This window comes from Mus caroli, unplaced genomic scaffold (genome assembly GCF_978045245.1).
Source record: "Mus caroli unplaced genomic scaffold, Mus_caroli_1 scaffold_17, whole genome shotgun sequence".
Classification (NCBI taxonomy): Eukaryota; Metazoa; Chordata; class Mammalia; order Rodentia; family Muridae; genus Mus; species Mus caroli.
Genome location: NW_028227272.1, coordinates 56,806,342 through 56,827,351, shown reverse-complemented (window position 1 = coordinate 56,827,351; position 21,010 = coordinate 56,806,342). Strand labels below are relative to the sequence as shown.

The 21,010-nt window shown below is 44.1% G+C and overlaps 1 protein-coding gene across 1 annotated transcript in view; it reads left to right on the top strand.

Annotated features, from left to right (window-relative positions):
* Window positions 1-1,646: 1,646 nt before the first annotated feature.
* Crybg3 (crystallin beta-gamma domain containing 3) overlaps window positions 1,647-21,010 on the top strand; it is a 103,966-nt gene continuing 84,602 nt past the window's right edge. Inside the window, exon 1 of the mRNA XM_021184559.3 lies at window positions 1,647-1,937. Within this exon, the coding sequence (XP_021040218.1) occupies window positions 1,789-1,937 (149 nt within the window). The 5' untranslated portion in view covers window positions 1,647-1,788. The remainder of the gene's footprint in view (window positions 1,938-21,010) is intronic.

Sequence of the window (21,010 nt, the reverse complement as noted above, 5' to 3'; positions counted from 1 at the left end):
TGAATTTGAAATGAAGTGAAGTGGAGTGGATAAAATTAGTATCTCTGAGATGTTTCCAACTGAAATCTGAAAGCACTTTCACAGATTTCGTAACAAAATCCTAGAATCTAGGATTCAAGAACCTGCTATTGTATGTCAAGACTGTAAGGGTACAGGAAATCTAAAAATCTAAGTATTGGAAAAGCAAACATTTGATACCAAGAACTTTCCATGCCGTGAGCCTAATACTTCTGTATATACCTCAGAGACCAGTTGTAAAGAAACATTAATATGTGGACTACTATAGCATTTTCCTATCAGCTAATTGAGAGGAAATCGTATTATTGAAAATCAGAATTTGCCTCATAATTTTATTGACGCCCAGACACGTTTATCCCCAGACAGACTCCCTGCCTGGACCTTCTGTGCCAACACTGAGGTGTAGGACCACTTTTTGTCACAGGACATGTGGGGAAGGCAACTGCTAGTCAGCTAACATTGCTTTGGGGAGGCACATTATTCTCCAGGCCCTGTAGCTGCATGGAAGAATTTGCTTCAGATTTTTGCTTTTGAATCCTCTTTGGGCTTCCTGATTAGTAGATCTTTAATACGGATTCTCCTTCAAAATAATGTTAGCTTGGCCAGTTTTTTTATGCTGTCTAACTGTATCTGATCCTAATTTTTTTCTTACTCTCATACTCCTAGTTTCAGATCCACATGACAGATAAAAATGCCTCAAAGGGGTAGCTGTGGGTCCGCGGGAAGGCTACTTATCCGGCACTATGATTACTTGGGGCTGCCAGGTAGACGTGCGACCTCCTCACTACTCCAGCCAGCCACAGACAGCTATCACCCTATTTTCATGTGATTTGCTCACATAACATTTTTAGTTACTAAATGTCCCACTGTTATCTTGAACTTCATACCTCTGGTGTTTGACTTCAGACAAACTATAACAATATACCTGGGGCGAATATGGCCCTGTGTGATTTCTCTGTTAGCAGCTCCGCTGTATAAAGTCATTTTTATCATAACCAGATATTCGATTTTAAACTAATGTTAAGGGCCTTTGGAGTTCCAGAATACAGGAGCATCTACGCAACAACAAAATATTTGTTTCAGCATTTTTCTAGTTTGAGTCATACCTGAATCTAGTTTGAGTCATACATGGTTTTGTGATCAGGGACAGTTTTTTTGAAAAAGGATTCAGGGAGTGGCCCACAGGTGAAGGGTGAGCGCTAAAACACACCTGGGTTGGTTGCTCCACATCTGAGCCAGCTGAAGCAGAAACAAGGTGCTGACAGCGGGACAGATGGGACCTACCCTTGCCGGCTGAAACTGTCTTTAGAAAGGCTGTGCTCAGGTTCCAGGCTGCAGGGCACGCGGGTGCTGCTTCTTGCCAGGTGTTTCCCCAGACTTTAATTGATTACCCTGTTTTAAAACAGCCCTAACTCGGGAAAGGGAAGCAAAGCATTTACAGTTGACTGTTGGCCAAGCCAAGTGGGCTGCGGGCTGGGCTGGTTTGGGCGGGAAGCCGGAGCCTAGCATCCCCAGGCTGCTCCTCCCGGATCTGTACGCTGTGGCCGACAGGGCGGTCGCGGCCACTGGCTCCTCCCGGGGGCGGGCAGCTCCGGGCGCGGGCGGGAGGAGGAGCCGCACGGGGAGCGCTCGTGCCGGCCCGGCTGGAGGAGCCGCGCCGGCGGCCCGCGCCGACTCTCGTTGCGCTCAGCTAGCCAGGGCTGCGGCCACCCGCGCTCCGGCCAGCGGCTCGTCGGGGCCCGCGGACGGCGCGGCCGAGCCGGTGGGGAGATGTCCGGCGGCCGCAGGAGGGGCAGCGCCCCCTGGCACAGCTTCTCTCGGTTCTTCGCTCCGCGGAACCCTTCTCGGGACAAGGAAGAGGAAGAGGAGGAGAAGCCGGGGACCGGCCAGCCGGCGGGAGCGAGCCGGAGTGCAGCCAGGTGGGAGCCGCGGGGGCGCTGTGCGCGCCTTCCTCCTCCGCTCGGGTTTCCTCCGGTCCCGCCCTGGGTGGCTTAGATCTGGGGAAGTTCTTGCTCCCGGCCGGTGGCTTTCCCGCCGCCATCGGGGGCTCCCGGCTCTGTCCCCTCCACTCGGGGAGGCTCTGCAGCTGCCGAGGGAATCTCGCGCCCCTCCGCGTCGTGCTTTGCCATCTTAAGGTTTTCTCGAAGTGATACCTAAAAGAGTTGCGATCAGAGCTTTCTGAGACGACATCCAGAATCTGAAGTCTTCGCCAGATTTGTTTACAGTTTAAATGTTGCCGCCCTTCCTCCTTTCTCTCTGTCTCCCTCACTTGGGACATCTGACTGAAGCGCTCCGATTTGGGGAACTAGGGCCGGAGCTGAGAGCTGGCTCGGTTTAATGATTAGTATGTGCACTGTTGCACTCTTTCCATAATCTTTTCCCCTCTACTCCTGCTGCTTTAAAGATTGACATTTTAAAAATTCGTCTCATTAAAATGCCCGTTTTTAAAATTTCCTCATCAACTCTAAAGGAGAGGTGGTAATTCGCTTCTTTCTCCTTTTTTTTTTTTTTTTTGAGAAGTGAAGCCAACTTCACTTGCACCAGAAGAACCTGTAACCCATGTCCTTGGAAGGTTGCCCTCTAGAGAGCTATATTTACCTCAGACTAAAGACTTGCTGATGGACTTCAAAGAAAAATGGATCGGAAACAACTGACGCTTCTAGTTCCATTACTATTTAGGGTTTGTGATTTGTTGTGAGCCCTTCGTGCTCCTTGGTTTTCCTAACTGTGAATCATTCCCAGTGTAATCACCTGTTAGCATAATACGTCTTTCCAAGAAATGGCCAATTATAATTGACTGGTGATTCTACTAGGAAGTTTCAGATACTTTTGGCCTGGTTGTTGATGCTTTTAAGATTCGAAGTTTCCCTGTCCTTAATGGTAGTTCTGAAATCTGGGAGGTCTCCCCTGTCGTGGCTCTAACGTTGTCCCTAACAGTCCCCTATGATCTGAAAGCAGTAGACTCTGCACCCTCTGGAAACTTGAGAGTGGTGGAACTGAGTAAGCAGGCCAGCTCCTATCAGCATTGTCCTGAAATCCTGCCTATTCCCCTGGCCTATTTGCCCTTTTAAGGCAGGCACTCCTCCATTCTGAACTCTTTCTGCACCGGGCTGACTAATCCAGCAGCTAGATAGATCCTTTTCACCTACCCCTGTCTGTCTCTCCTCACCACTGATAGGTCCTGGCTATGGCTTTTCACGATGCGGTTTTAATTATGCTTATGCGAGCACTAATTTTGTTCTCATCTGTTTTAGAACTAGCCAGATGTTAAGGGGATTGCAGATAATCCCTCGTGTGTGTGTGTGTTTAGCTGTTTTATAGGAGCTTAAATCTTTCTTTTTCACAGATAGAAATAAACACAAAGCCCTTATTGAAAGTGTAAGGCAACAAATGGAACCACTCAGTAGGTCCCATCCTCCCAGTAATAGAACAATGTTGGTGGTGACAAGATTGGAAACAGACTTGGGATTTGTGCCCGTGATCCTGTTTCAAACTGAAAGGACACTTTGGTTGTTTCTTTTTGTGGCAGTAAAACCTTTTAATGGGAGCAGGGTTGATCTTTTGCAGTCGTGATGTGACTTTGCTTGCAATAGTGGGTAGCCAAGAAAAGGTCTCCCACATAAAAAACAGTAATTACAACCTGGAACATGTCCAGTGGTCCAAAATTTAGGAATTGATTTGGCACAACTTTCCACAAGCTCGAATGATCACAATCTGTATTTTACTGTAAAAATAAAAACAAAAGCATTTTTAAAGAGAGCTGTTCAAAATGACATTGCTACTTTTCACATGTACTGTGACCTGACCCTGATGTCCCGTGTGTGTGTGTGTGTGTGTATGTTTGTATGTATGTGTATGTATGTGTGTATGTGTGCATGTGTGTATGTATATATCTGTGTATGTATGTGTGTGTATATATGTATGTGTGAATATAGGTGTATGTATGTATATATATGTGTGTATGTGTGTATGTGTGTGTATGTGTGTGTGTATGTATGTGTGTGTGAATGTATGTGTGTGTATATGTGTGTGTGTGTGTATGTATGTGTGTGCATATGTGTGTGTGTATGTATGTGTGTGTGTGAATGTCTTGGGATGAAATGGATTTTCTCAGGCTTATGTTGCATAGGCTCCTTTCCTGCCTGAACTCATTGTGTTGGCTTACGAGTGCTTCATTACTGGGCTTACTCAAGCCCAAATACAAAACAGGATGCACACGGTCTTCAGAACAGAACCCCTAGCAACTTCTTAGGAACAGAATTAAAATGAAACATACGTATTAACGAGACTAATGAAAGTCAAATTCACGGCATCGCCCCCCTCCACAGATGTGTGCTGCCCATGAAAGTAAAAGGCAGGGGATGCTGGGATAAACACAGGGTCTGGAGAGGTTGCCAGGTCTCTACTCTAGTGAGCCCCACATTGATAGAGTTCTTGAATAGTCCCCCTGTTTGAAGCACGAGACAACCTTTGTTATTGCTGTGTGCTGTGTGTTGCTGGGGCTTCACTTGGTGTGAGCACATCATTTATTTATTGAGTTTGCTGCTGTTCTGTTCATACTACACCTTTAATGGCCAAGGAGGATGAAGAGTTCCTTTGTTGAGTATTTAAACTAACCTGTTAGCCAACCAGTTCTCGGAAGTGCTTATGGTGGCTGCATTGATTATTCAGAAATGAAAATTCTACGTAACGCAACTGAAAGCTGTCACAGGGAACTTTCCGAACTCCCAGAAGTCAATGTGTCTCATTTTGACAATCCTTACTGTAGTGTTCAGGCCTGTGGTCATTAAAAGAGATAGAGGAGTCCAGAGGGGGTGTCTGATGTCACAGGTGACTTTAAGAGACCCTCTGAGTTGTGGCCTGCAAGATTTTAAGGTCTATTAGGAGATGTGTGTTGGTATGGCCCACAGAGAGAGGCATGCAGAAAATTAGGTTAGAATTAAGTAATGTGGTCTCTGGAGAAAATGTTTGGCTCTTCACTGGGAGTTTTGGAATGTTTTTTAAAAACGGGTCTGTTAAATGGATATTGTTGGAATGCAGAACTCCGTAGGTGAACGCCTACCTTCTTATTTTACCTGCTTTGGGAAAATGATTGCACAAGCTTGTGGCCTTGCTGGGTCACACATGGTGAACCTGTTTATGGGTTCCACGCAATACCTGTAAGCCAGAAGGGAGCTAACACAATACGGCAAGAACATTTCTCAAGGACTGGTTGTGTCCCTATCTTGGGCAGAGAGCTTTGGCTTGAGGATAGCCACAGGGCGAAAGGGGTGCTACACTTCGAAGCCTCTTATGACTTTGAGGACACTGAGGCTGGGGCAGCTCTTAATGGCAGATTCTATTTGTATTTGGGGTGTAACAGTTCTTTAAACTGGACTCTTCCTGTCCATTGCGGGACTTTTGATGTCCACGATTCCACCTACTAGTTGCCAGTAACATGTCTGGTCATTTGGATAACTCAGAGTCCCGTCAGGCGGGCGGATGGGAAGGGCATGGGGCAATACGCCCAGTGGAGAAAGACCTGCGGTCAGAGAGGGAGGAAGAGTCAGGGGTAAGAATTGAACTTAGGTCTCTGACTGTTGCTCGGATTCATTAGACACCGTTTTCCCCTCTACCCTTCAAACCCATACTTTTTCCAACATAAGCTAAAAGCTGGGCATGCTGGATCGCTCCTGTTGTCCCGCCATTCCAGAAGCGGAGGCAGGAGGCCTGCTTCAAATTCAAGCCTGAATTCTGCAATGAGTTCCAGATTATTCTGGGCAGCAGGGTGGGAGACCCTGTCTCAAATGGAAGCAAAGAAACGAAATCCACATTTGAATAAAGAAGCTCTTTGTTTCAGAGTGGGGCCTGGAACCTAGTGTGTCAGGGATAGAAGAGGATATGACAGGTTCCCTAAACTTAAGGTCAGGAGCATGTCCATCTGTGCATCGTCTTTCCCAAACACGGATAGGTGGGTCTGTGCTTGTAGGGTGGAGCATTAAAGAGGTGATTAGTGATGTTCAGCCACGGATACTACTTTCCCTACTCCCCAAGTGGGCTTTGTGAGATGTAGGTTGGGCGGTGTGACCTGGCATCACAGCTGAGAGCGTGGAATGACAGAGGTCAGGAAGCTAATGGGCTGTAGAGCAGAAGATAAGATTGCCCTCCCCCCCCCCCCAAAAAAAAAAAAGCAATGGTTCTGATGTCTAACCTGAGAGCTATTGGCCTTTGGTTAAGCTGAAAAGAATAAGGGTATGCTTATGCCATGCCAGCAATTCATACTAGAAGTCATAAAAATGCCTACCAAATTCTAGAAGCTCTCAGAGGTGTGCACCGTACTGGTCTGCCAGGCTAGCTCAGATCATGGAACTTACACTTGGCAGCAGAGAGAATGGTAAGTCTGTTGGAGCGTTTCAAGACACGCTACCTTTTGTAAGTGAGAGATCTATTTTTGTGTGTGTGTGTGTGTGTGTGTGTTTCTTGGGTTCTCATGGGATGCCCGTGGGATTGCTCATTTGTGAATTCTTGTTGTGTGGTTCCTTGGGAAAGGGATTCAGTTGTGCAATCTTAACTCTGCTGGAATTGTAATCAGAACTCCTGGCTTTATTGAGCCAAGGATGGTTTTAGCATTTGTACTCATTAGTGGAAAATACATAGAGAGAGTCACGACAGTTTGCAAACTGGAAAATGCATTCCCTCCGCAAAGTTCTAATGAAATACGTGGACGCTCAGTTGTATTGGGATGCTACATAAAACAGTGGCGGCAGGAAAGCTATCGGTTGATATTAGCTCAACCCAGGGGCTCCAGTGAATAGAGAGAGAGGGCTAACGTGAGATGAAAGTTGAAGAAATTGTCGTCAGAGTGTGTTACCTCTACAAGCTGAGGTGATTGCTCTGTGTGTATGTTCTCCATATAATGCTGCATTGTGGACAGTATATAAAGAAGCCTGATTTAAAAACTGACCTCAGAGGCTCAGAACTTAGGATATGTATTTATATTTATATATGTTATATATATTGTATATATATATATTTTAGACAAACTCAATATAAACTAAGTATGTTTTTAGTGTAGGAGATTTGTTCAGATAATTTTCCGGTTTAGAAAATATCTATTACATGTATTTTATTTGTGTGTGTGTGTGTGTGTTCGTGGATACACAGGTATGAAAGTCAAAGGGCAGCTTACAGAAGTCTGTTCTTGTCTTTGACCCCGAGCTCCTTAGGTTTGAACTCAGGTTATCCACCTTGACAGCAAGTGCCTTCACCCGCTGAGCCATGTCACTGGCCCATATTTCTTCACCAATGTCATATGCTGAATAAAAATTTTAATCGGACCTCGCATCTCACAGTAACTTTTCCCTGGTCAGAAGAGTGTGGGAAATGCGGCCTTAACTGTAGCACGAGGTGAACAGCAGTGCTTTCTCTCCTTTCCTCCTCTTCTTCCTTGACTCTGCAGCCTCGACAAGAATTTATGCATAGGTGGAGCCAGCCCTGAGGAATCCGAGTTCCAGGTGGGCAGTGACCGGTTCACTGAGCAGTGGGACTCTGGGAGAGAATCCCTTGAAGGTTTGCAATTAGAGAGCTCTCATATCCAATGTTTACTGGGCAGGTGTTGCTAGCTAAGACGTGGAACAACTCGGCGAGGCCTTTCCCTCAGTGTTTAACTTCTAGAAGTTATTTCATGGAAGTGTCCCAAAACACAGAAACAGCTGTGTGCTTAGCCAACTAGGTTTTTCCTTTCTGGGCCTGGCAGATTAGTTATGACAAAATGAAACCAACCTTTTATGAGAGTTCTGTGCATGGGATTCTGAGGAGTTTCTTTTGTCCTAGAAAACTCCTCTGTGCAAAGTTGGCAGATGTTTCTTTACTCCATCTTGCACACACACAGGATTGAAGGCTTTCATAGGGTTCTTGGCTAATCAAAAGACTCATGGCACCAGTGGTAGAACCAGAAGTCGGGTGGCTCTTTTTAAATCCAAAGCCTACGTTATATAGCAGTATTCTTTGCTTAACTTGGGAAGACCTGCAAGAGAGGTGTGGCCTTGGAAAATGGTTTTGATGGAAGGAAAAGACAATGGCAGGCAGCCAGACATCTGCCCAGGTGCACTAGGTCAGTGTCTGCACAATTCACTTATAGTCTTCTGAGCTTGCAGAGGAAAGGAAATTATATCCTGTGCAATATGAATCTATGTTTAAATATATACACAAGTCTCCTTCAAATAAGAGATAAAAGTTAAAACTACAGGAAGACAGCATATCCTGTTTATGTGATAAACAAAACTCAAGTTAGAGAGGGATGAACAGAATCTACTCATGTACTCCCTGAGGGAGGGATTGACTGAGAATAGCCTTCATATACTCATACCTTTGAATACTTGGCCCCAACTGGTGGAAACTGTTTAGAAGGATCAGGAGGTGTGGCCTTGTACAGAGGTATGGCCAGGAGCCTTTCAAGAGCACGTAGCTTTCTCTACCTCCTGCTTGTCTATCAAGGTGGAAGCTCTCAGCTCTTCCTGCCACCATGTCTTTGCTCTGTGCTTGTGGACTTTAACCCCCTGAAAGTGTAAGCCCAATTAGATGGATTCTTTTGTAAATTGCCTTGGTCATGGATGCACATGTTCTGTCCCTGCAATTTAAAAGTTAAACTAAGGCAGGGGTGAATTGATATGCCACTTCCGAGGGAAACAGGAGTGTCTGATGATGTTAGAGACCCACCACATGTCCTGCAACTCCCCTGTAGGAATTCCATCATCCATATAAAGTCGGAAACAGGATAAAATTGCTTAGGAGAATTGTGTCGGTGTTCATGTTATTTTAATAGCAGAAGGACGAAGAGTGGATTGCTGTTAACCAGAAAGCTGCACATCTATCTGATGTTGTTACATTAATATCGCGTACCTGTTGGAAAGAATGTGTACCTTAAGGAGACATCTCCAAGGTATATTTGAAAAGAAGACAGCAGAGAAGGGGAGGAGATGAAGAGGTGTTGCTAGAGCCATGCTGCCCGTTCTCTGTGGATGGGGTGGAGCTGAGGGCTGGGGACCAGGGAGGCCTTCACGGTACACCTCTTCACACTTGAAACTTGTGTGGATTACCTGTTACAGAAAAAAAAAAAGATCGATTTGAGACCTAGTGAACATTTGTTGAAAGAAGAAGAAAACCTAAAACTTACTGATGCAATAATTTTTTCCCCAAGTAACAAAAATCCAAATTAAGGATGTCAGATAGTTGTAGAATGTATACTGCAGGACCATTTTCCTTGGACACTCTTTAAGGGTATAATTGAGACTTATGTATTATTAATCTATAATGGAAAGCCTGGTTGAATGAACAGATGGAACCACAAAACTCTTAAGTTGTCTGCCATCCACCTTGACCAGGCCCTGAGGTACAGTAAAAGGGATTTGGCTCTTACCTCCCAGGCTCCAGAGTTAGCCTGGTTGCCAAGCCTCTTCAGGCTACCAGGTGTGTATAAGATAAAGTGCTTTATAGATTAGCAGGAGTAATATTTTATTGGAAAAGTCATACACACAAAGGCATTGGCTCATTCCCCTGTGAGCCTCACTTTGTGGATCATACTATTTGAAAGCTTCCCGCCGATAAGAATAGAGTTTCCTCTGTGCCAGGCAGTTTCCTAGGGTCTGGGAATCCAGCCGTGAGCATGGTGTGACACAGTTTTCAACTCTTCCTTATTTAGCACCCTTCCTTCCTTCCTTCCTTCCTTCCTTCCTTCCTTCCTCCCTCCCTCCCTCCCTCCCTCCTTCCCTCCCTCCCTCCCTCCCTCTCTCTCTCTCTCTCTCTTTCTGTGACTGGATGCCACTCTTTAACCCACCAAGTAAGTAGCTCAGATTGGCCTTGAACTTAAGACCTTCCTGCCTTAGCCTCTATGATACTGGCATCACAGGCGTGCGCCAGTATATTGGCAAACTCCTTTCTCTGGTAACCTTGTTTTTTTTTTTTTTTTTTTTTTTTTTCACCCATGATCAATTTCTTGGATTACAACTCAGAGGCCTATTGATTATTACAATGCTTATGGCCGTAAGGTTAGGCTACACCTCCTCCCCCACCCCTCACTAGCGTGTGGCTTATATAACCTGTTTATCCTATTCCAAGTCTACCACATGGCTGGTTAGTTGTCTCTTCTAGTTTTATACATCCAGCTTCTTCAGAGCCCCGGTTGCAAGTCTCCCCACACCTGACTCTATCACAGAATTCCTGTATCTTCTATCTCCCACCTTCTAATCCCGCCTCAGCTAATACATAAGCTACCAGCTTTTTATCGACAGGTGATGCTTCCACACAGTATAGGAGAGATTCTCTCCTAAAAATAAGTACCAAGATGGAGGGCGGGGGCTAGAGTAGTGTGAACCATTCGTGTGTGTGTGTGTGTGTGTGTTTAAAGAGGAAATTGCTTTAGTTACACATAATCTCCTTCAGTATTTCTATCTGTCTAAATAATACTGCTTTATTATTATTTATTTGTTTCAGGCAGTGTCTGTTGACTTCTGACGATGGTAGATTAGTACTAGTTATTTTATACCCTTTCCAGTTCCATCTAAGGCACTTCCTATAATTTGAGGGATGAAGTAAGACCTGAGCCTTCAGATTTTTATTACTGTGTAAAGATATTTTGTTTGGCTAAGCCCTGTATTATGATTCCTTTCTTTGATGTGACTTTTTTTTTTTCCTGGAGCGAACTACGTCGTTTTTCATTTTCTCACCTTTACTTCTTCTGGGACGTCCAGGCACATTTTCATAATGATCTCTGTTTCTCTCCATATCCCAGCATGACTCTGTTCAGTCACCTCTGTGTCCTCTGAGATCTGCCCCCACTGGTCTCTCTCCTCTCCCCTGTTCAAATCTGCACACTCTCTTCCATTTTTCTACCCCCTGTCTTTCTTGGTTAAGTTCGTAGTTCTGCTGCATTGTTTCCAACAAGGAATGGAATCGTAGTTGTAAGAAAGATTCAGTTTTTACATTTCTGAATATTTTTTCCCTACGCATCCTGAAGTTATTTCTCCATTTTCTGTAATTCTTTTGCTGTTGATTAAGCATATGATTTGGGGGCCCCCTTGTTTTGTCTGTGACTAAATTCTTTTCCTTTGTAAATTTTCAGAAAATTGAGTTTCCTTCTAATCCAGTTCAAGGTGAATAATAGATTTTATGTAGACTCTTTTTCCATTTGGTGGGCATTTGCTATGTCCGGCCCCGCTAGAGGTGTATTAGCCTTCAAGGCTGAAGGGTAAGACTCCCTTTTCTGGTGGTAGTGTGCTTGGATTCCAGACCTTGAAGACCTCCCCCTAATTTCCTACCAAATGTTTGTAATTTCTGAGCATTAGTCGGGATGTGACTTGACATTTTTTAGCCTTGTGTTTCTTCCCCTACTTTGGCCTCCGAGTCACTGGAATTTTTCTGGAATCCTTAGGCTAAGCCAAAATGACAACTGCATTTGTGGCCACTTACACTGTAGTTTTATCTGCTCTAAATAATTTCTGTCTGGCTCTCTTTCCTCAGAACTCTCGAATGTGGTACCTCTTGCTTATTTTATCTAGTCACTGACTTCCTTTTATTTACTTCTGTTACTTTAGTGTTTTTCAAAAGAACAGAATTAAATCCATTTGCTCAAAACTTTCCAACTTTTTATCTGGTATGGACTGAGCTCCATAATGCCCCCTCTCTACTGACCATGGGCAGGATTGTTGGAGGACTGCACAGTCAAGGTCTCTGCTAATAAAGACACATTAAGTGTTCAGGGCCACATTCTCTGAAACTGTTGGAACAAAGAGAAGACCCATGGTGGGGGCTAGTACTCATGGTGGCTCCCAAATATTCTGGCATCACTGGGATAACATGCTTTTTAGGATCTTACCTTGTATTTAATCTTTTGTAATTTAATTTTTTGTTTTTTTTTTTAATATGTATTGTACATTATAGCTGTCTTCAGACACACCAGTAGAGGGCATCAGAACCCATTACACATGGTTGTGAGCCACCATGTGGTTGCTGGGAATTGAACTCAGGACCTCTGGAAGAGCAGTCAGTGCTCTTAACTGCTGAGCCATCTCTCTAGCTCCCAATTTTTTGTTTTGTTTTATTTTTGTTTGTTGGTTTTTTGTTTTGTTTTGTTTTGTTTTTGGCATGAAGTTCAAACAACCTGAAGCATTTCTGAGTTCTTACACATACTAATGTCATGTAATTTCAGAAGCTCTATGTCAGAAATGTCCGTGGCCAGTCAGAGTATAATCTCCTGTAATTGCCAGTCTTTCCTCTACAGAGGGACCCTTCATATTTGACTCTCAACCCTGGCAACTGGTTAGGTGAGGTGTAAGCTTGCTGCCTGTCTCTTTCTAGTGAAGTACCAGGGGACATGCTCCAACTTGAGGTGGCCTCTTGTTTGTTAGTGAGAATTGAAGCTGTAAGCTGTAGTAATTTTGGTTGGCTCCCTGTTCTAAGTAGATCTAAGGATCTTCTTTGACAGTGTAGCACACATTATATAACAAAGATTTATTACCATGTAATAATTGTAGTTTAAGTGCCTAGTTATTTGTCCTTAATTGCGTTCTCACCATTTTTTTTTAAACTCCAGTACTAGGTCATTTAAAATTGATGCTTTTGTAAAACAGGCATCAAATCCTGTGAAAATATGAAATAAAGGCACATTCAGAACTCTCAGATATGTCCTGTACTTTCAGGTCATTTGCTGTGTGACTATCTACATATGCAGATATTTTTACAAGTAAAATGTTCTCTTTAGGATTGGAATTTAAACATGTGCCTTTAACAATAGTACTTTAATATATTTCTACAATTACATATGTTTAAATAAGCTGTAGAGATTACAATGAAATTCTTATATTAAAAACCTCTGTTGTGGCCCTTGTTTATCAGAATTTTGGTTTAAAGATCCCAATATCTTTATTTAGGGAGGGTTTGTATTCTACTGGAGGAGAGAAGAAAATCAATTCTACAAATTGATACACAGTATGCTTCACAGTGAACATAAAGCAGGATGAAGGAATGAGGTGAGATGGAAGGGGTGAGTCTGGAGTAAGGAGGTGTGATTGACAGAGGCTTCTACTGGGTAGCATTTGAGCAGAGACCTGAACCGTATCTGGGAGCAATGGATGAACATGTCCAAACAAGAGCTTTGTAGAGTGGGAGAACACCATTTGAAGGTCCCGAGAATGTGCAGTATTGTGTGTTAGGTGATATAAACTCAACAGGATGGAAGGAACGGTGTCCATGACATGGGGAGGGGCCAGCAGCCAGATGAATTAGGAGTGAGGAGGCCCTAGTGAGAAGGTGAAATACAGTTTAGCTTTTGGATATTTTTCATAGCCTTGTGCTTATGTTTTTACGTTGTATGTGTATATTCATCTTGGAATTTAAAGAAAAGGAAGGATTTGAGGTGGAAGGGAAATGTCAGCCAGGACCAGGCTCTGTAGAGCGCTGGGGAGACACAGTTTGGCTTATCCTTCGGTCTTCTGTCTCCTTCAGGACTATTTTGGATGGTACCTGGATAAATGCCCCATGGTGTTCAGTGCTGTACTTTTTGTAATACTGGGCATCTAAACCCACAGCCTCACACTCTAGACAAGCCCTCCAGCCCCAAGTGCCTCATTTTAGACAACAACCGGAATACCAGTTCGAGTTCACACCAGGGCAGAGAGTGTCCAATGTTGCCTCACTTCTCTTGAGTTGGGTCACAGATATTCAGAGTCACAAGGGCATCTGAAGGGCATGAGATGGACCAATGACTCTGGAAAGGAAAGAACAGTCATGCAGGACTACAGTGAAGGAGTGGTAGGCAGCTCAGGTGCAGCTCAAGCTGCCGAGAGTCTTACTGCACAGACCAAGCGTCAACTGTAATTATGGTCTGTGTTGGAGACTGAGATGGAGACGGGAAATTAAGCACAGTAGATATGGATCACAGGGGAAGGACAGCATATGGAGAAGAGCAGCACCGGATACTCCAAGGTTGCAAAGCAACCAACTCCAATCACACCCATTACATTCACCCCTTCCCTTGGTTTTCTCCCAAGATTCCCGAAATCGCTGGGATGCCAGATGTTCGAGCCGAAATACATGCTGTTTGATTGCCTCAAAATTGCAGCCTCTGGTTACCTTTCAATTTGGAGCCCAGAAATAGTGCCATAACCACCTGTTTTATGTCCTCTTAATGGTCATTTAAAAAGTACAAGTGCCATTGTACCGCAGGCAGTCGGCGTTTACGAACGGACAGTTTGCCAGGTGGTTGTCTCTGAATCACTGATGTACAAGTCTTTTCTCTTCATGGAGGCAGGGAAGGGCCTGCTGGATGGGGCCGCACCCTAGTGCCTGAAAGTCAGTTTCATTCAGAATAGACCTCAGTAGATCACTGAGCAAAGAGAAATCCTCTTGCCGTGGGAAGGTGTATTTCTAGGAAAGAACCTTTGCTCTCATGTGCATGGCTTCCATATATGGGCAGCTTCTTAGGAGGGTCTGAAAGTAATGGTCGTACTATATTTAAGGATGACAGTGATGACTAATGGAGTAGAAGGCAGACCTGGATGCAGCTCGAGTAACGTCAAGATAACGTGCAACCGGCACCTCTCATTGTTGTAATGCACTGGCGTTTGTTGTGATTGGTGCTTGGCTTCCTGGACATGGTCTTTTTCTTCCTTTCCCACAGAACACTCTAGATTAGTCTGTTTTCGTTTATCACCGACCCTGTACTTACAGACTCACAGCGTCCCAGAATTACAGGCCCGGGAGCCATCTCATATAAGCAGGTCTGCCCCGCTATTTATGTATTAGTAAAATCACATCCAGAATGAGGGTTTGGCTGAAAAGCCTTTTGTCCCTAAGGCGCTGCCATTTGAAAGAGTTTGAGAAGATATTTTTAGAAGTGTCATTTAGGGGCTGGTGAGATGGCTCAGTGGGTAAGAGCACCCGACTGCTCTTCCGAAGGTCCGGAGTTCAAATCCCAGCAACCACATGGTGGCTCACAACCATCCGTAACAAGATCTGACTCCCTCTTCTGGTGTGTCTGAAGACAGCTACAGTGAACTTACATATAATCAATAAATAAATCTTTAAAAAAAAAAAAAGAAGTGTCATTTAAAATTTTTATTTATTATTAATTTCATACACCTTTGTCACCCATTTTTTTTCTCAAGCCCCTTCCACTGCAAGCAACCAAGGCTCTTCCCAGCAAGTCCTCACCCACCTCTCTGGTCTTTTTGTTTTGTTCCTCCCCTCCCCTGCCCCCCAAGCTAAGGTGAGCCATCGGGATGGTCAGAGTTGTGAAGCTATCCAATACAGCATCAGCAAGCCAGCAATGACTGTAGCAGTGAGAACAAAGACTCTGTCTCCCCCAACAGCCTGTCCACTGTTGACATCGTTAATGTTTTGCTGAACAGTCTACTGCTGATGACCACAGTTAGGCAGTGGGTCTGTGAAAGAGCCTTTGTTGCATATCATCTTTACTTTTAGTCCTGGGTGGACTGGAGTGTGATGTGGTCACAGTATAAGGAGGGCCAGAGGCTGGCTATGTCGAGTTTCATCACAGGTCACGTAGTCTGTGTGGCGAAGAAGCACATAGCAGGAAGGACAGGCCAAGTGAGGATGCAGAGGGAGAGATGTGGCTCAGTGGACCAGGGTCTAGGTCCAGCTGACACTCCTGAGGAAGTGTGTGGCCTGGTTCCTTTTCCTTTCCTGCTACATCACCAGTCCTGTTGCTGCAGACCCTCGAGACGGTGTCCTGTGTGCCATGGAAATGAACATACCGAGAGGGGGACGAGATGATAGGCGTCAAGGGGCTGAGAAGAATCGGGGAGAAAGGGAGTATCAGTTCTTCTTAGGAAGGGCTAGGTGTGGCCAACTTCCCTAAGGACAACCAGTTGGCAGGTGATGCTTAAATGGAAGGATTTTGGCCAATGAGGTCAAGTGACCTTGTGTTTTGCAGTGCTCAGAATGACCACCAAGGACAAAAGATGCCTGTCCCTCTAGAAATACCAAAGCATCGTCCACTCCAGCATCTGCAGAGACATGGGTGGTGAGCCCTCCGGAAGACACTTGAGGAAACTGTACTGTGGATTTTGAGATTCTAGATGTTTTTGACAAAGCCAGAAGCATGATGTGTGAGAAAATGCCATGGGAGGCCACGTGTTACAGGAGGTAGAGAGTGGAGGGCTTTCCTTTCCAAGGGTGACTTCCCCTCCCCACTGACCACACCCCACTTGCCAGGTTTATTTTTGAAAGAAGCCAAGATGTTTGGAAGGTTTAAGCATAAATATTTGCTTCCCCTCCCCTCCCCGCAAGGAACTTTGTTCAGTAAAAGGCTGCTTTGTCAAGCCTGTCCTCCCTCCATCCTGGAAGCAGCTCTTTGATCACGTGAATGCATAACTGGCTGTGCCCTTGTGCCTTGTGCCCTGTGCCTTAGTCTATAATGTGGGCTACAGTGAGGAGATTTCTCACTTGTGGGTCCCACTCTGTACTCAGGATATTCTGTGTGCTCATTACGGTAACAGCTACTTTTACTCCTATGGGTTTTTCTAATTAGTATTTAATCTCTATGTATCAGCACTGACATCATCTGGATAGTGTTAAATAGTGGTCTTCCCTGACAAGATTTCCCTCTTCCCTGTATTACCAACAGGCATTGGTTTCAGCTGAATCCTGATAGGTGCTCAGTTCATTGTTGGAGGGTGACCTCAGCTGAACACCTGGGAATGGCCGTGACTAGTACAGTATAGATTCCTCTGCCCACTTTAGCTGGTATGCTTGACAATCAGATGTCTGTTTGTTTTAAAAACCCAGCCACCTGTGCGATTCTGTTTTATGTGCAAAATGCTTGAGGAAGACAACACTTTTTGTTGTTGTTTTTGGTTTTTTGGGTTTTTTTGTTTGTTTGTTTTCCCCCCTTTCCCTTTACTCCTCAGCAGCTTGTACCAGGGAGGGTGCCTGAACATGTGAGTGGGTTGCTCTGTGTATGGTACGTTGGTCAGTTATTGGGACCTGCTTCACATTTCTTATCTGCCAAAGGTTCTCTTATCTAGTGAGAACTCAGTTAAAAGCAAGAGGATAAGTTATTTTAGATGGCAGGCCAGAACCTCATGGAAATTATTTGGACTTTCGGATGCTAGAGTGCACTTTTGGTTTTCATTGCCCAGGAGTTTGCTTTATGTCTAACAGATAGCCAGTGCATGCTTAAAAGGCACATGCTGGAGTTCTGACTTTCAGATATGATCTGTTGCATAGAGGTGAGGAGCTTGTCTGTTACATTGACCTTCTTATGTGTCTGTTTTCATTAAGTAAGACAAGGCTATTGAGAGATGACAGGTATTATTTGTGTCTATAATTGTAATTCTTGCCTTTTTCTCCCTACCTCGAGGTAACTGAGGCTCTCTAAAAATATTACTATTGAAATATTCTTTGGTCCCAAGGATATTGCGAGCAACCATAGGAATGGATTCTGTTGTCCTACATAAAAGTTTGGGATTATCTGGATTTGTGTATGTGTCACTTTCTCTTATGTTTTTGAATATGAAAGTACCATTCTGTCTCATTCGTTCATTTTCTTTTTACTATATAGCATGCCAGTGTCCACTGTTTGGAGAGTCATAACCACTGTGTTGTTTCTGAATCTCTCTGCCTCTCTCTCTTTCTCTCTCCCTCCCTCTCTCCCTTTCTTCCCCCTCCCTTCTTCCTCCTCCCCCCCCCACCCACCCATTTCTTTGTAGTCCACTGTCAGGATGACAAAGCACCCTTTTATTGGACAAAGATTCTGGGGGAAAAAGTGGCAAATATTTAGAATTAAAGCTTTGTTCAACCCTTCAAACAGCTTGGCTCATTTCTAGTAGGATGCTGAGTGTGGATAACTTTAATATTGCCTTTATAGTAAGACAGGTATTCAAGAGAAGTGAGGTCTTAATGGAAGGAAGTTGATCTCCCTTCTGGGAGAGGAAGAATGTTGTCAACTTTGTTTCTGAAGTTAAAGGAGAAGGCCCTGTTTGTTTCTGCTTCTTGTGGGATGTGCCCTATGGCTGGGTAGCTGGGTCTTTTCCTTTTCCTTTCTTTTCCTTCCCTTCCCCTTTCTCTTCCCCTTCTCTCTCCTTCCTTCCTTCCTTCCTCCCTTCCTCCCTCCCTCCCTCCCTTCTTCCCTTCCTTCTTTCCTTTCTTCCTTCCTTCCTCCCTCTCTCTTTCTATCCCTCATCTTTTCTTTTTTCCTCTTCCTCCTTTTCCCCCTCCTCCACTTCTTTCTTTTCCTTTTCCTCCTCGTCCTTTTCTTCTTCATCTTTTTTGGTATTTTTGAGACAGGGCCTCGCTATGAAGCCCTGGCAGTCCAGGAATTCATGGTGTAAGACCTCATAGACATGCACTCTGTGCCTCTACCTCTGGAGTGCTGGCACTAAAGGTATGACACCATGCTAGGTTTGGGTCTCCTTTCAAAGAGGAAACTTTCTTGAGCTTGAAAACCAGCACATTAGATTTTGACCAGTTCAGGTTAGTATGTAGGTTTCTGGCATCAGTTATGTGTCACTTTGATTTTTTCAAACCTTATATTTAATGATGATTCTTAAGTGCTTTAAACTCCCTTTTAGCTCACCACCCACCAGAGGTAGTGGAAGAGAAAGGGGAGGGGGCAGTGGACCTGTTTAGAAATGGCTCTTTGGAGCAGCTCCCATCTGACTTATCTGGGAATTGGCAGTTGAGTTCATAGGTTAGCAGTGGCAGCTTGATCCACTCGCAAACACTTCATGGCTGCACCAGCTGTCTAGTTTGGTAAAGTCAGGATAGCAAATATGAATCAGTCGTGGTGGCACTACCTAGCAGAGACAGCCAGGCCTCAGCCTGGGCATGAGTCAGCAGGAGGGACCAGGAGGGACATCAGGGGAAGTTCTTGCCTGTTCCTCTCTCAGGGAAGTGAAGATCAGCAAAGATGCGGAACCCACAAGCGTAGCACAGCTAACTCTGTAAGAAAGTCCTGTTTGTACCTTCCAAACATCATGTGTCCTCCACAGGTCTTGCCTCAGCCTGTGTCTTGCCCAAACTCATGCCTTGACTCAGCACAGGTCTTGCCTTAGCACGTGTGTCTGTCTCAGCTGTCAATCACTCTGCCAATCAGCCAAAGTCTGAGGAAGCTGCAAGAAACTACAGTACACCACCGGAAGTTTTTTTTGGTGTGTTTCTCTATCTAGAGTCCTGAAAAATACAGCTCAACTATGCAGTGTAAGGCAGACCAATACACGCATGTTGCTAGCAAAAAATCCTTCATCACCTGTACTTTCACGTGCTTGCTTTAGCACCTGTGTCCACTTGAGCTAAATGTTTCTTCACGTGTTTGCCCCAGCAAAACACCATCCAACCGGCTTTCCAAAGAACCCGTACGTTTCCACTTCAGTTACCCTTGTGTGATGTGAATATTCCTGATAAATAAGAACCTTCTTAGTTGTGTAGATACAGACGGCTAAGAGAGAGAACATAGCTCCCTTTTAAAATGAAAATTACAGGCTATTTACAATGACTTTCTGCAATGAGTACTTTCTGCCCCAAGTTCTCTATGCTTTTTAAGAGATTATGTTATATGTACACATTTTTTTATGTTGTTTGTGACCCATAATGATTCAGTGTCCAAGTTGGGAAACACATTTTAAATACTATCCAAAATGAAACATGAAAAAAAATTCAATTAAAGTTTTTTTTTTTTTTTATTGAGTACTTTTGCTTTCTGAGATTTCATCTCACAGGATTGTGTAACAACATCCATGATTAATTATGGCAGAAAAACATTAAAAAGTTTGTTCCTGCAGAGTCATCTTTCCCCTAACTGGACTCCTTCTTTATCGTCCTTACAGCAAGATGACAGAGATCAGGCAAGGTGTTCTCAGTGGGTCCTGGTTTCTTGTGGGATATGCAGATACAATTGGTAACCTGTTACGGGTTCTTAAACCTGAGCACATATCTGAGTACTTAAAGAGGACTTCACACCATCCTCAGCTGTGTGATAGACAGAAAGGATCCATTTACTGAATTTAAAAGTTCAAGTGTGAGTTGAGCAAAGGAACAGACAGTGGCTACAATAAACCTCAGGTATTTCTGGATCCAGTGAGAAGAAAGAACACACAGGTGAAACAGAACTCTAAATGAGTCAACGTTGTTCAGGCAGAAGTGTTGCAAACACACGAGTATAGTTTGTTGGGCTGAGAATTTGGCTTGTTCTAGCAGTGACAAATGACTCTACGTGGCAGGTGTATCTCAACCAGGTACAGAAGTAAGTGCGTGTGTGTGTATGTGTAATCTTTCTGTAACTCTGTGTGTGACACCCTTCATCTTATTCACCAATGAATATAAAGATTTGTTGGATGTTTTAAACAGAAGAATGTCATGAGGACATTAATAGTCACTTTGACCTTCTTGTGAAGAGCTGATGTAAGCTCAGGAGTCCTACAGATATAAGAGATCAATTAAGACAAGACTGTAATTATTTGGAAAAGAAGTGTTGGAACCTTTCATGAGCAGTAATGATGATGACTATCACAATGTTAACTTATTTTTAAAAGCAGCCTGGTTAGGTAGCCCTCCTGCCTCTGCGGTGTCTCTACAGTGTGGTTCCAATGGAGGATCATCATCTTCAGCCCAAATACAGTGTTACAATATGTTATGGCACTCGGCTAAAACACAACACAACACATTTTAAAGTCTGCCTTAAAGAAAAGAATCATAGGTTTTTTTTTGGTTTTGGTTTGTTTGTTTGTTTGTTTTTCCAAGACAGGATTTCTCTGTATAGCCCTGGCTGTCCTGGAACTCACTTTGTAGACCAGGCTGGCCTCAAACTCAGAAATCCACCTGCCTCTGCCTCCCACGTGCTGGGATTAAAGGCGTGCGCCACCACACCTGGCTAGAATCATAGGTTTAAATTTAGGAAATAAGTTTTAGAGACTAGAAGACGCATTGAGTTGTGGTTTGAGCTTTATTTTATTGTTAATATTCTTTCTGCTGAGTACTGTTGGGTTTTTTAAGTGTGTAT